Source organism: Cervus elaphus, chromosome 18 (genome assembly GCF_910594005.1).
Source record: "Cervus elaphus chromosome 18, mCerEla1.1, whole genome shotgun sequence".
In the NCBI taxonomy this organism is placed as follows: Eukaryota; Metazoa; Chordata; class Mammalia; order Artiodactyla; family Cervidae; genus Cervus; species Cervus elaphus.
In genome coordinates this window covers 41,603,074-41,615,449 of record NC_057832.1, presented here as the reverse complement: position 1 = coordinate 41,615,449, position 12,376 = coordinate 41,603,074, and the positions used below count along the sequence as shown (strand labels likewise).

General features: G+C 37.5%; 1 protein-coding gene across 1 annotated transcript in view; it reads left to right on the top strand.

The window, feature by feature from the left end:
* Positions 1 to 12,376, top strand: part of LOC122674599 (ATP-dependent translocase ABCB1-like) — a 115,982-nt gene that overhangs the window by 53,996 nt on the left and 49,610 nt on the right. The window contains exon 8 of the mRNA XM_043873095.1: positions 5,450 to 5,574. Within this exon, the coding sequence (XP_043729030.1) occupies positions 5,450 to 5,574 (125 nt within the window). The remainder of the gene's footprint in view (positions 1 to 5,449; positions 5,575 to 12,376) is intronic.

The following is a 12,376-nucleotide window of genomic DNA, read 5'->3' as shown; positions in this document are numbered from 1 at the left end:
TCACAGAAGTAGGTTAAGAATTATATGCTAAATCCCAAAAGGGTAACTGCTTGCTAAAATAAAAGACTTTAAATAGGACCCAGAATGTCCTAACATAACAGACACCACGCCCAGAATATAGTTAAGATCACTTGTCATACCAAGAACTATGAAAATCACAACTTGAATGAGAAAAAACACTTAACTGACAAGTGCTGATATAATTCATATGTCAGTATTGTTTGGCATGGATTTTGGAAGAGTCATCAGGAAAATGCTTCACTAATCAATTACAAATTATCTTAAAACGAAAGGAAATAGAAAATATCAGCAGTGAAACAAATTAAGAAAAAAGGACAGAATGAAATTAGATAACTGAAAGGTGCAGCAGTAGAACAAAAGTCATGATGGAGGGGCTTAATCTCGTTGAGTGGAGATGACAGGATAGAGTCAGTGGACCTGGAAATAGAACGATGCAAGTCACCCACCATGAAACAGAAAATGAAAAGTGCCTCAGGGACGATGTAGAACATGTGTGACCATCAGAGTCCCAAACGAAAGGAGAGAAGTAAGGCTGAAGGATTATTGGAAGAAATAACTGCTGAGAATGTCCAAGGTTTGTGAAAGACAAACCTTCAGGTCCGAGAAGCTAAGCTAACCTCAAACAAGGTAAACCCAAAGAAATCCATGCTGAAGCACATCATAGTTAAGTCATTGAAAAGTAAAGACAAAGGAAAAAGTTGAAATTGGCTAAAGATGGACAGCACATTACCTATAGGGAACACCAATTTTTTTTTTTTTTTTTTTTTGCCCACCAGGCTCCCCCGTCCCTGGGATTCTCCAGGCAAGAACACTGGAGTGGGTTGCCATTTCCTTCTCCAATGCATGAAAGTGAAAACTGAAAGTGAAGTCGGTCAGTCGTGTCCAACTCTTAGCGACCCCATGGACTGCAGCCAACCAGGCTCCTCCATCCATGGGATTTTCCAGGCAAGAATACTGGAGTGGGTTGCCATCGCCTTCTCCGGGGAACACCAATTTGAATGACAACGTATTTCTTATCTGAAACCATAAAGACCAGAAGGAAGTGGCAAATTATTTTTCAAGTGCTTAAAGACCTGTCAACTGTGGATACTTGGTTAAAGTATTTTTTAGGAATGATGGGGGAGATAAAAACATTCCCAGATCATGGAAGACTGTAGAGGAAGTTTCCATTAGCATACCGCCTATTAAAGACTGGCTAAATGAAGTTCTTCAAACAGAAGGAAAGTGATACAAGGTATATTGGAGGGAGCATCAGGAAGGGAAAAGGAACAACAGAAAGAGCAGGAATTTGGGCCTTTCTTTTCCCAGGAGATTTCTAAATCATATTTGGTGATTGAACCCAAAATTATAAGTGGTAAAATGTTGATACCAGTAGATTTTTATGTCACCTGTGAATATTGTGATATCCAGAACAACTAAGATGAAATAGTGATTAAAGAAATCTATTCTGTAAGTTCTGAGCTCCTCAAAAAGAATTCTCCAGGCACAGACAACATTTACTGGAAAACTTTACCAGATGTTTTAGAGAGGAATTGACACCAATTTTATATAATCTCCGCTAGAAGAAGGAAGGCTTTATCTGCTTTCCCCCAAAGCAGGAACTCTTGCGCTGTGAAAACCATGTAAATGATATGAAAACACAAGCTACAAGCTGGGAAAAAGTAACATGCAAGTCACATGTCTGACAAAGGGTTAGTCTTTATCTAATATATAAGGAACTCTCAAAATTTGATAGTTAAAAAAAAAATCACCAAAACTACTATTTAATAGAAAAATCTGTAATTACTTTTTAAAATCCATATACATATTAGAATTATCTTGGGATTTTTTGAAAAATACAAATGCCCACGTATTGCTTTTTTCCTCCAGAGTTCCAGATACATTTCTAATAAGCAACCATGTTTCAAAACAACTGGACTGTATAATGATCTTTAATTTTACTTAGTTTGTTTCACTTTTCTATTTCTTATTCAGTGCTGGCATTTCATTTAGTTTATGTTTTCCAATTTCTCCATCTCTCTCTTTTTTTTTTTTGATGTTCTTTCTCAAGCCTTTATCGAGCATAGTAGAAAAGCTTTTGTCTACATATATATAAATAGTATGTATAATATATGCTTTTTAGAAAACTTATAAACTTTTGCCTAACTGAAAAAAATTTGTGACATTTTGATTCCACTTGTTTGATTTCATATAAATAGAATGCTAGATTTCTAATTAAAAAATAGATATGCCACAAGCAACAGAGGTTAACTGTATAGCACAGGGAACTATAGTCAATATCTTGTAATAAGCTGTAATGGAAAATAATCTGAAGAATAATGTGTTTACGTATAACTGAATCACCTTGCTGTGTACCTGAGACACGTAAGTCAGCTATACATCAATAAAAAATATATATATTAAGGGAGAAAAAAACCCCAAATGAACCAGTTAGAGAATGGGCAGAAGAGATAAACAAACGTCATCAGAGAGGTTATACAGGTGGTAGGTCAGCACATGAAAGGTTGTTTAACAGCATTAGTCATCAGTGAAAAGCAAATTAAACTGCAACAAGATCCCATTATACATCTACCAACATGGCTAAAATAAAAGTGAAACCCCAAATGCTGCTGAGATGCAGAGAAACCGGGTCACTCATGTATTATTGGTGGGAATGTAAAATGGTGTTCAACCTGAAAAAATAGCTTGCAATGTCTTATAAAACTAAACATGCAATTACCATACAATCCAGCAGTTGTATTGGACATTTATCTAAGAGAAATTAAGTTCATGTATTCACCCAATCTGTATTCAGGCGTTCATAGCAGCCGTATGAGCAGTAGCCCCAAACTGAAACAACCCCAGATGCCCTTGAGCGGGTCACTGGTTGAGCAGCTGTGGTGCGTCCAGTGATAAAAAGGAAAGTAGCACTGATACACACACAACCTGGATGAGTCTCTAGAGATTTGCACTTGGTGAAAAAGGCCAGTCCCAGAAGGTCACATGCCTTATGCTCCATTTATATAATATTTTTGAAATGACAATATAACAGGCAGAACACTTTAGTGGTTTTCAGGTGTTAGGGATGGTGTGGAGGGGAGGAGAAGTGAGGAGTAGGAAAGGAGGTGGCCGTGGCTACAAAGAGTAGGACTGAGGGGGCCTGGTGATGGAGTTGTTCTGTATTGTGACTGTCGTCACAAGAATCTAACGTGATAACATTGCTTGGAACTGAACACACACACACACGAGTGCATGTAAAACTGGTAAATCTGAATAACATTGAATTAATGTTAAGTGTTGAATTTTTGGCTGGGATCTTGTTCTGAAGAGATGTTGGAGATGTTGTTGTTTGGGGAAGACCAGATAAAGGGTTTATGGGATCTGACTGTCTTCCTTAGAACTGCCTTTGTGTCTACAATTATCTCAGAATAACAAGTTTAAAAAAATAAAGCATGTATAAATTATCCCAAACAAAATGAAATAAAAACCTACACTGAGAACTGGAAAAAAGGGACAAAGAAGAAGGCCAGAACATCTGTCGTGGTCAAAACTATTCCTTCTGAATGTATTAGTTTGAACAATATAAAGTGGCCTGTATTAGCTTTTAACTTAGAGGAATAACAATTTCATGTGTCTGGCACTAGTACAATTAGGCTTTGTTTAAACAAAATTAGCAGCCTTTGGAAGAAGGGATGAGTTAGTTGAAATTTGATATCGTTTAGGTGGGTGATTGTAATAATGGAAGTATCACCATCCTGTTATTTTATATTAGAGGAACAGTAAAGTTGACTTTTCACATCCCTGAGAGTATTTGAAAGTGTTTTTTTTCTTTCAACAGACATGATCTGTTAAAAAACAAAACACTTCATGAACATTCTACTGTAGTCTTGCCTAAGGATATGCTTATCATTCTGGAAGGTCATAGAGAAGCCAGGCTTATTGAATCAGTTGGAATGGTACTTGATATTTCAACAATAAATTAGAATGACATGTTTTGAAACTCCTCATTCAAAAATAGTTCTGCTGATCTTCCTGTTGTCAGCTGCTTCTGGGTGGTTGATGGTTGAGGTTTTCAACAAGAGCAGAGAAACAGAGCTAAACTGTATTGTATGCGCCTCTTGCCTGATGCAGACCTGTTTGTTCAGGGATGACAGTGATCTCCCTGGTTCGGGCCCAGCGCTGTGAGCAGTTGTGGCAGATGTGATAGGGCAGCCCTGGGCAGGTCATTTGGAGAGGTCAGGAAGGTCTAGAGCATCAGTTGGTGGTTGTTTGGGGTCCCAAAGAAGGTGTATACAGTACAACATCTGCACATAGAACCTGGTTAATAAAGGTTCGTTTGCCTTCACCCACCCATTCCTACATCTGTCGTAGCTCCTTTTACTTTTGCACGCAGCAGAGGAAGAAATGCACTCTTAAAATCAAAACAACTTTGAACTTTTTATGACAAGCAGGAATAGACTGTTGTTACTTATACAAATGAGTCCACAGATGCTATAAATTATTTATTGAAAGAGTATAATATATTTACTCAGAATTTTATTTGAATTCTTGCAATATTTAGATGGTTGACTAGTCAATCATTTCAGGTAACAATAGTAGTCCTTTGCCCATGCCAGCTGATTCAATTTTAATCACAGGGCCCTCTGGGATTCCACACATGTCAGTGGCTGGTTTTAGAGAGAGATTCACTCTAGTGGCCATTGATTCATGCTGTGAAGCCTTAAATCCTGGATATTTCACTTATTAGCAAATGACTTGACCTCTTTCTCATTCCATTTCCTCATGTATTGAGCAGGGAAAATAATGCCTACTTCTTGGTACATTTGAGAAGAATCGGTGAAGGAGATCCTGTGTATATAAGGGACCCGGCACTGTTCCTTCCACAGAACAGATGTTCAGGGACCAAACAGAAAAATCAAAGAGCATCCATAAAAGAGACCTCCATGGTGGCCTAATGTCATGCTCAGAAACCGTAGTAAAAGGAACCCTGCCTCCCTGCCATTTGAAACCTTCTTGAGGTCCTGTCACTACACAGTGCTTGGTCCCCTGTGTTCTCCTAGCCTCCTACCTTGGTATTTCAGAATTAGCAATTGCTATGTTGAATGCACCTATTTTTTTGATATACTGCCCCATTTTTTGATGTATTTATTGATGTTTATAGTATACACTTGTTTTTAAGATTTAAAATCTCCCCCAAAGTCCCAGATTTATTTATTTGTATGAGAACCCATGGGGTATAGTGAGAAAGTTGAAATTTTGTTTTATTATATACCATCTCCGTCCAGAAAGAAATGTCTACAATATGTATACTAAAAAAGAGGACTTCATAACCAAAGACGAGTAAAAAATTTACATACAGTACAGTATTCTATGGACAGCAGCATTTGTGTACAAGGTAAAATTAACTTGTTAAAAAATTTAAATTATCTGCAGTTGCATTTTTAAACAGATACTGTCTTCATTTACTGATAAAGAACTTTTAGCATATGCAAAAGCTGGAGCAGTAGCTGAAGAGGTCTTAGCGGCTATTAGAACTGTGATTGCATTTGGAGGACAAAAGAAAGAACTTGAAAGGTTTGAGTCTCCTTTTTTAAGTTGGTAGAGCTGTTAAATTCTGTCATCTTAAATGCCCTTCAGGTTGATGGTGATGATTGTAAGGGTGTTCTCTGATGTATATGTTTCCTGAAATAGCTTCTTGGGTATATTACAGCATAGTTAATATTCTGGAAAAGTTGTCATTCTAATTGTTGTAATTCTTCTTATATCTGCTAATTCAAAGTGTTTTCTAGAGTCTCCTAGGTGGGTAGTGAGATAAATAGTTTCTTAAGGCTGAAACATAATATCTCTGATGATAATTTTTCTCCATCAAGTTAATTCTTGATTCTCTAAGAATGAGTATTTTGTGGTAGATGGATGGGGTCATTAAGTGAAAATAATGGTCACTTCTGGGGGAGGTGAGGGGCTGGTGAGAAAAGTGGGGCACATGGTGGGGGCATCTTGATTCTGACCTTGTTTCATTTCGTGACCTCAGGTGTGCTTACACGAGTGCTCACTGTCTATTCTTTAAACTGTTCATACTGTGTTTGCAGTATACTTTTCTCATATGATATATTTCATACCCATAAAGATATCCTCTGAGAGAATTTGTGATGGCTCTGTACCTATCATAGTTCAGAGGAAAGCAATATCTGTTCTCTATCTGTTTTTGCTAAGGTTTTTGCTTTTGCCTTAACATGAGTCTGACTAAAAAATGGGAAGTCTTGCTTCATTGCCTTGCAAATAACCGGTCAAATGAAGGCCCTCTTCTCTTGGAGCTTAAATTCTGGTGGTGGGGTGGGGGGGGACAGATACAAACAGCCACAGGTCAATAACATATCTGATGTACCAGTTGGGGTAAATATTGTCTGAGGAAGTTAAATACTCCGTTAGAGTCATGGGGGGGGGGGTACTGTTTCAAGAGTTTATTCAGCAAAGTACTTTCTGAATAAATGTCTGAGTAGACACAGAATGAAATTTTGAACTTGGCATTCGTTTCCAGTTTTTCTCAATGGAGAGGTGTACCAGAAAAAGAATCTGTTTACCAACATGGGGTGACAAATCTTATCTGATTATGCCTAGTTATTGCACCGAGCGAAAGCATCTCTCCATAGAAATCAAAATTGCAAGCCTTACCCTCAGGTGCTGTTAGAGTCTGAATTTATAATACTCTGAGGACCAGGGAGCTCTCTCTTCCTAAAGCTGAGGGTTTCACATTAAAAATGAATCCAAGTCCAGTGGTATCACTAGGGTGTTTGGTAGAAGAAATTTAAAAATTGCTGAAAATTCATGAACTAAGCAGCCACATTAAGAAGTTCGAAAAAGAATAACTGGATTAAGAGCAAAACATTTTAATAGAAAATAAAAATAAAGAAGCAAAGGTTTGACAAAATACCATAAACTAATTTTTATGAAAATATGGATAAATAAGTAGTATTTTACAGGTTTAATCAGGAACAAAATGAAAGTGTACAAGGAAAAATGTTGCTACAGATTTTTAAAAAATTATTTTAAGAATTACAGTTAAAAAAAAAAAAAGAATTACAGTTTTATACCAGTAATTAAAAATCCCTGATGAGATAGATGATGTCCCAGAAAAATATATGTTAAAATTCTCACTTAAGATGAAATTTGAGTAGAATCATAATCATTAAAGGAATTGAATCCAGTTTAAAATCTCTGTCTTTTGCCTTTCATGTACATACATGCATAAACATGCAAAAACCACCAGGTCCAGATAATTTTCCAGACAGATTTTACCAAAACTTCCAGAAAGAGATGACCCCATCTTACAGAGATTGTTTGAGAGAATGAAAAAAACATATATATATGAAGTTGTGAGTTCATTTTATGAGGCTAGTACAACCTTGACATCATAACAAGATAGCAGGTATATGAGAAAGGAAAATTATAAGACAGTTTCATCTAAAACATAGATGCAGAAAGCCTAGATAAATTATTTGCTAAATGAATCAGTGTGAAAACTATCATCAGATTAAAAAAATTTCTGAACCTGATGGCTTGATCCCATAAGTGCAAAGATGATTTAACTTAGGAAATCCATGAATATATTTAACCACACTAGTAGATTGGAAGAAAGACATTTTGTTTTGATGGATAAGGCAAAAGTGTTAATTACAGATGATTCATGACAAAAACTTTCTTAATTTAATAAAGAGAAAAAAGAGAAAAAAGGGAAAGAAAAAAAAAAAAAAGAAAGAAAAAATAATAAAGAGTATGTACCAGATACCCACAGGAAATTTTATTAAATGGTAAAATGTTAATAGCATTCCTTTAAAATAACGAAATAAATATGTCTGCTGGCATCATTTCTATTTAGGGTTGTACTGGTACAAGATAATAAAATTAAGGAAAAAAATAAGAGTAAGAATCATAAGAATAAAAAAGAAAAATTATTAGGTTGGTAAACAAAAATCAAAACTGTCATTCTCTATAGAGCATATGATTGTCTACACAGCAATCCCAGTAACAGTGTAATAAGATCTGCAGACCGACAGTGTACGGGCAGGCCTCTGGGTACCCAGTCCAGGGGTAAAAATGGCATTCCTGTGGACAGCAGTGAACAGTTAGAGAACATGTAGTATTCCGTCAATTCTAGGATACACATTTTTCTCTTGCAATTCATCATCTCTGAATTTGAGACAAATCCTACAATCAGAGCCATCTTAAAGTTGCTGTGGGTCTGGATTGAGAAGCTGAGTTCTTGCAGGAAGGATTTGTGTTTGCTTCTGCCACTCACTGGGGGCACTATTAACCTGAGCCCATGTACATTATATTCTTGGTCTAGGAGTTTTTGAACCACACTGGTGAATTTGTATTTTTCAGACTGGTATAAGCATTGCCTTTTATGGTTCCAGTTCCCAGGGGACATGTTTTTTCCCCCCACCCTTCATCTGTTGTCAAGGTTGAGACAAGCAGGTTCCCCTGCTGGCACTTTCCATGGTGCACATGCTTATTATATTGAGGCTGGAGCCTTTTGGGTCCCTGCTGTATACGGAGTGTTCTGTTAAACTCCTTTATTAATGTTGCATAAAAGAACATGATTATAATACTTCTTAGATTAATGGCATCGAAAATTTGAAGAACATGATAATTTTAGAAGATATTGTTAGCAATGAAAAATTGTAATGATATATAACCTGGGTGTAAGAAGGGAAAGGTGTTAAGTCCAATATTCAAAACTTAGATAAATCTTATTTTAGTTCACTGAAAGTTTAAAGGAATTAAAAGTATTTTTTAATGGAGTGATCTAAATAATTAGGTACAGATTTTTTTTTGTTTTGTTTTTTAGAGAAGATAGTGATTAATTTTTTAACAAGCATATGGGCTTACACAGTTATATTCAAAGATTCATTTTATGTGTAGAATTACTTCTTCAGAAGATGTTGTTTACTGGATTCTGTCTTTGAAAGGTCCTCTAGAAAATTGGGAATTATTGGAAATTAGTTTTTCATGAATATCAGGAGTAGACTCAAGACTACAACCTGATGGCCTAAGGTTCTCTCCAGCTTGGCCATTTCTTGAATGTTCAGTTCACTTGGCAAATTTATCCAGCATCTACCACATGCCAAGCACCGTGCTAGGCTCTGGGTTTTCACTTGTGTATTGGCAGTGAGAGAAAGTCGCCCAGTCGTGTCCGACTCTTTGCGACCCCATGGACTATAGCCTGCCAGGCTCCTCTGTCCTTGGAATTTTCCAGGCAAGAATACTGGAGTGGGTTGCCATTTCCTTCTCCAATCTTTGAATAAAAAATAGAAAGAAAAATATCTTTTTAAATCAGTGCTCAGGCTGATTACTTTATACATTCTAGCATTATTCATTTATTAAATGCTGGCATTTTTATAGAGTTTTAATTCTGATATTAAGCTGATTCAGTTAAGCAGTATTTTTTTTTTCAAGTTGATACAAATAAGTAACCAGGTCTTCAAAAATTAAAATAAACGTTCAAAACCAAAGTAGACCTCACTGGATTTTTTTTTTTTAACATCAAAAAGCTTAAAAATCAATTGTCTGTTAAAATTTAGAAATGTTTTCTCAAAATATGGATATAATTATGTAAAACCTTCCAGAATATGACAGAAATACTTTTCTGAATTTTATTCAGTTTTAATTTTACTTATGCATTAGCTGATGTTGTTTGGTATTCATATCAGAATTTCCTTGAAAAGCTATTTCTATTAACTGTTTCTTATTATGATTATTCAAAAAGTAAATGTAAAAGTTTTTTAAACAGTTCAGTTCAGTTCAGTTGCTCAGTCTTGTCCGACTCTTTGCGACCCCATGAATCGCAGCACACCAGGCCTCCCTGTCCATCACAAACTCCCGGAGTTTACTCAAACTCATGCCTATCGAGTCGGTGATGCCATCCAGCCATCTCATCCTCTGTTGTCCCCTTCTCCTCCTGCCCCCAATCCCTCCCAGCATCAGGGTCTTTTCCAATGAGTCAACTCTTCGCATGAGGTGGCCAAAGTATTGGAGTTTCAGTTTCAGCATCAGTCCTTCCAGTGAAGACCCAGGACTTATCTCCTTCAGGATGGACTGATTGGATCTCCTTGCTCTCCAAGGGACTCTCAAGAGTCTTCTCCAACACCATAGTTCAAAAGCATCAATTTTTCGGCGCTCAGCTTTCTTCACAGTCCAACTCTCACATCCATACATGACCACTGGCAAACCATAGCCTTGACCAGACAGACCTTTGTTGGCAAAGTAACGTCTGCTTTTTAATATGCTATCTAGGTTGGTCATCACTTTGCTTCCAAGGAGTAAGCGTCTTTTAATTTCATGGCTGCAGTCACCATCTGCAGTGATTTTGGAGCCTGAAAAAATAAAGTCTGACACTGTTTGCACTGTTTCCCCATCTATTTCCCATGAGGTGGTGGGACCAGATGCCATGATCTTAGTTTTCTGAATGATGAGCTTTAAGCCAACTTTTTCACTCTCCTTTTTCACTTTCATCAAGAGGCTTCTTAGTTCCTCTTCACTTTCTGCCATAAAGGTGGTGTCATCTGCATATCTGAGGTTATTGATATTTCTCCCGGCAGTCTTGATTCCAGCTTGTGCTTCCTCCAGCCCAGCGTTTCTCATGATGTATTCTGCATATACATTAAATAATCAGGATGACAATATACAGCCTTGACGTAGTCCTTTTCCTATTTGGAACCAGTCTGTTGTTCCATGTCCAGTTCTAACTGTTGCTTCCTGACCTGCATACAGGTTTCTCAAGAGGCAGGTCAGGTGGTCTGGTATTCCCATCTCCTTCAGAATTTTCCACAGTTTATTGTGATCCACACAGTCGAAGGCTTTGGCATAGTCAATAAAGCAGAAATAGATGTTTTTCTGGAACTCTCTTGCTTTTTCGATGATCCAGCGGATGTTGGCAATTTGATCTCTGGTTCCTCTGCCTTTTCTAAAACCAGCTTGAACATCTGGAAGTTCTCGGTTCACGTATTGCTGAAGCCTGGCTTGGAGAATTTTGAGCATTACTTTACTAGTGTGTGAGATGAGTGCAATTGTGACCTAAAAAAAGGAAGTTTCAGGTCATAATCATATTCCTCTGTTTCACTTTTCAGATAATTCCTAATGCTTCATCAGTTTGTATTTAGAACACTACACTTACCTTCCCTGTTGATGTGAACCTTGTAAAAGAATTAGCACATTTCCTCAGGCTATGAGTTATAGGAAGTCTATATGTCTTTCGACAGCTTGATATGCTACTTTGCCTTTTTGCCCTCATATGATCCCTGGTCAAAATCATGAGGTGGAAAAAAAAGAAGGAAGGGAGGGAGGAGAGCAGGAAGGAAGAAAGAAACCGTCAGAGGCATGAACTAGACCATGAACTGTTTAAACATGTTTTGAAGGAATCAAAGAATGTGCTGTTGAGAGTGAGCAGGACAAGTCTGCTTTAGCCATGGCGGTCAGGGAAGGCATGCGTGTTGGACATTTGAGGTGTCCTGGAGGCTGGTACTTGAGGGAAGAGAAAAAGCCTGCTGTGGTAGGGTAGGGACACAAGAATCTTCCAGATGGCAGAGACTTTGGTATATTCTAGAAAATATCCTAAGGCTTGTGTGACTGGAGCTCGGTTGAGTGAGAGGAGATTGAGGTGAAGAGGGGCTGTTGAGGGTGGGTGGGGGCCAGAACATTGGGGACTTGCATGTCCTGGTAAGGAGTCAGGATTTAACTCCAAGGGCACAGGGCAGCAGTTGAGGGATTTAAACAAGGGAATGACTGTCTACTTGATGTTTTAAAATCACTTCTCTGTCTGTAATTGGTCCGGTGAATGGATGAGAGCTGTCAAAAATTTGAACTACTCAGAAGACCATTGAAGTGGTCCAGAAGAAGGATGATAAGTCCCTGGATTTGGGATTTAATTTGGAAGTAAAATTATTAAGAGGCTTCCAAGGTGACTCAGTGGTAAAGAATCCACCAGCCAATTCAGGAAATGTGAGACACACATGTTCGATCCGTGGATCAGGAAGATCCCCTGGAGAAGGAAATGGCAGCCCATTCCAGTATTCTTGCCTAGAGAATCCAGTGGACAGAGGAGCCTGGTGGACTATAGTCCATGGAATGGCAGAAGAGTCAAATATGACTTAGTGACTTTAATAATAGAATTATTAAAGCTATTCTTAGACCGAATATAATTCTTCAGTTTTCCTTCTAGTTCTTACCCTTCCCTTTGCTGCTTCCACATAGATAGGAGTTAAGGTCTTACTCTGATTTTCTCTTCAAATTAGCAGGTATAGTAGGATCTCTCAAATTCTCTCAGAATTTAAAATGAATTTAATTCAGTAGTATACAGTGTGGCTTCCCTGGTGGCTGA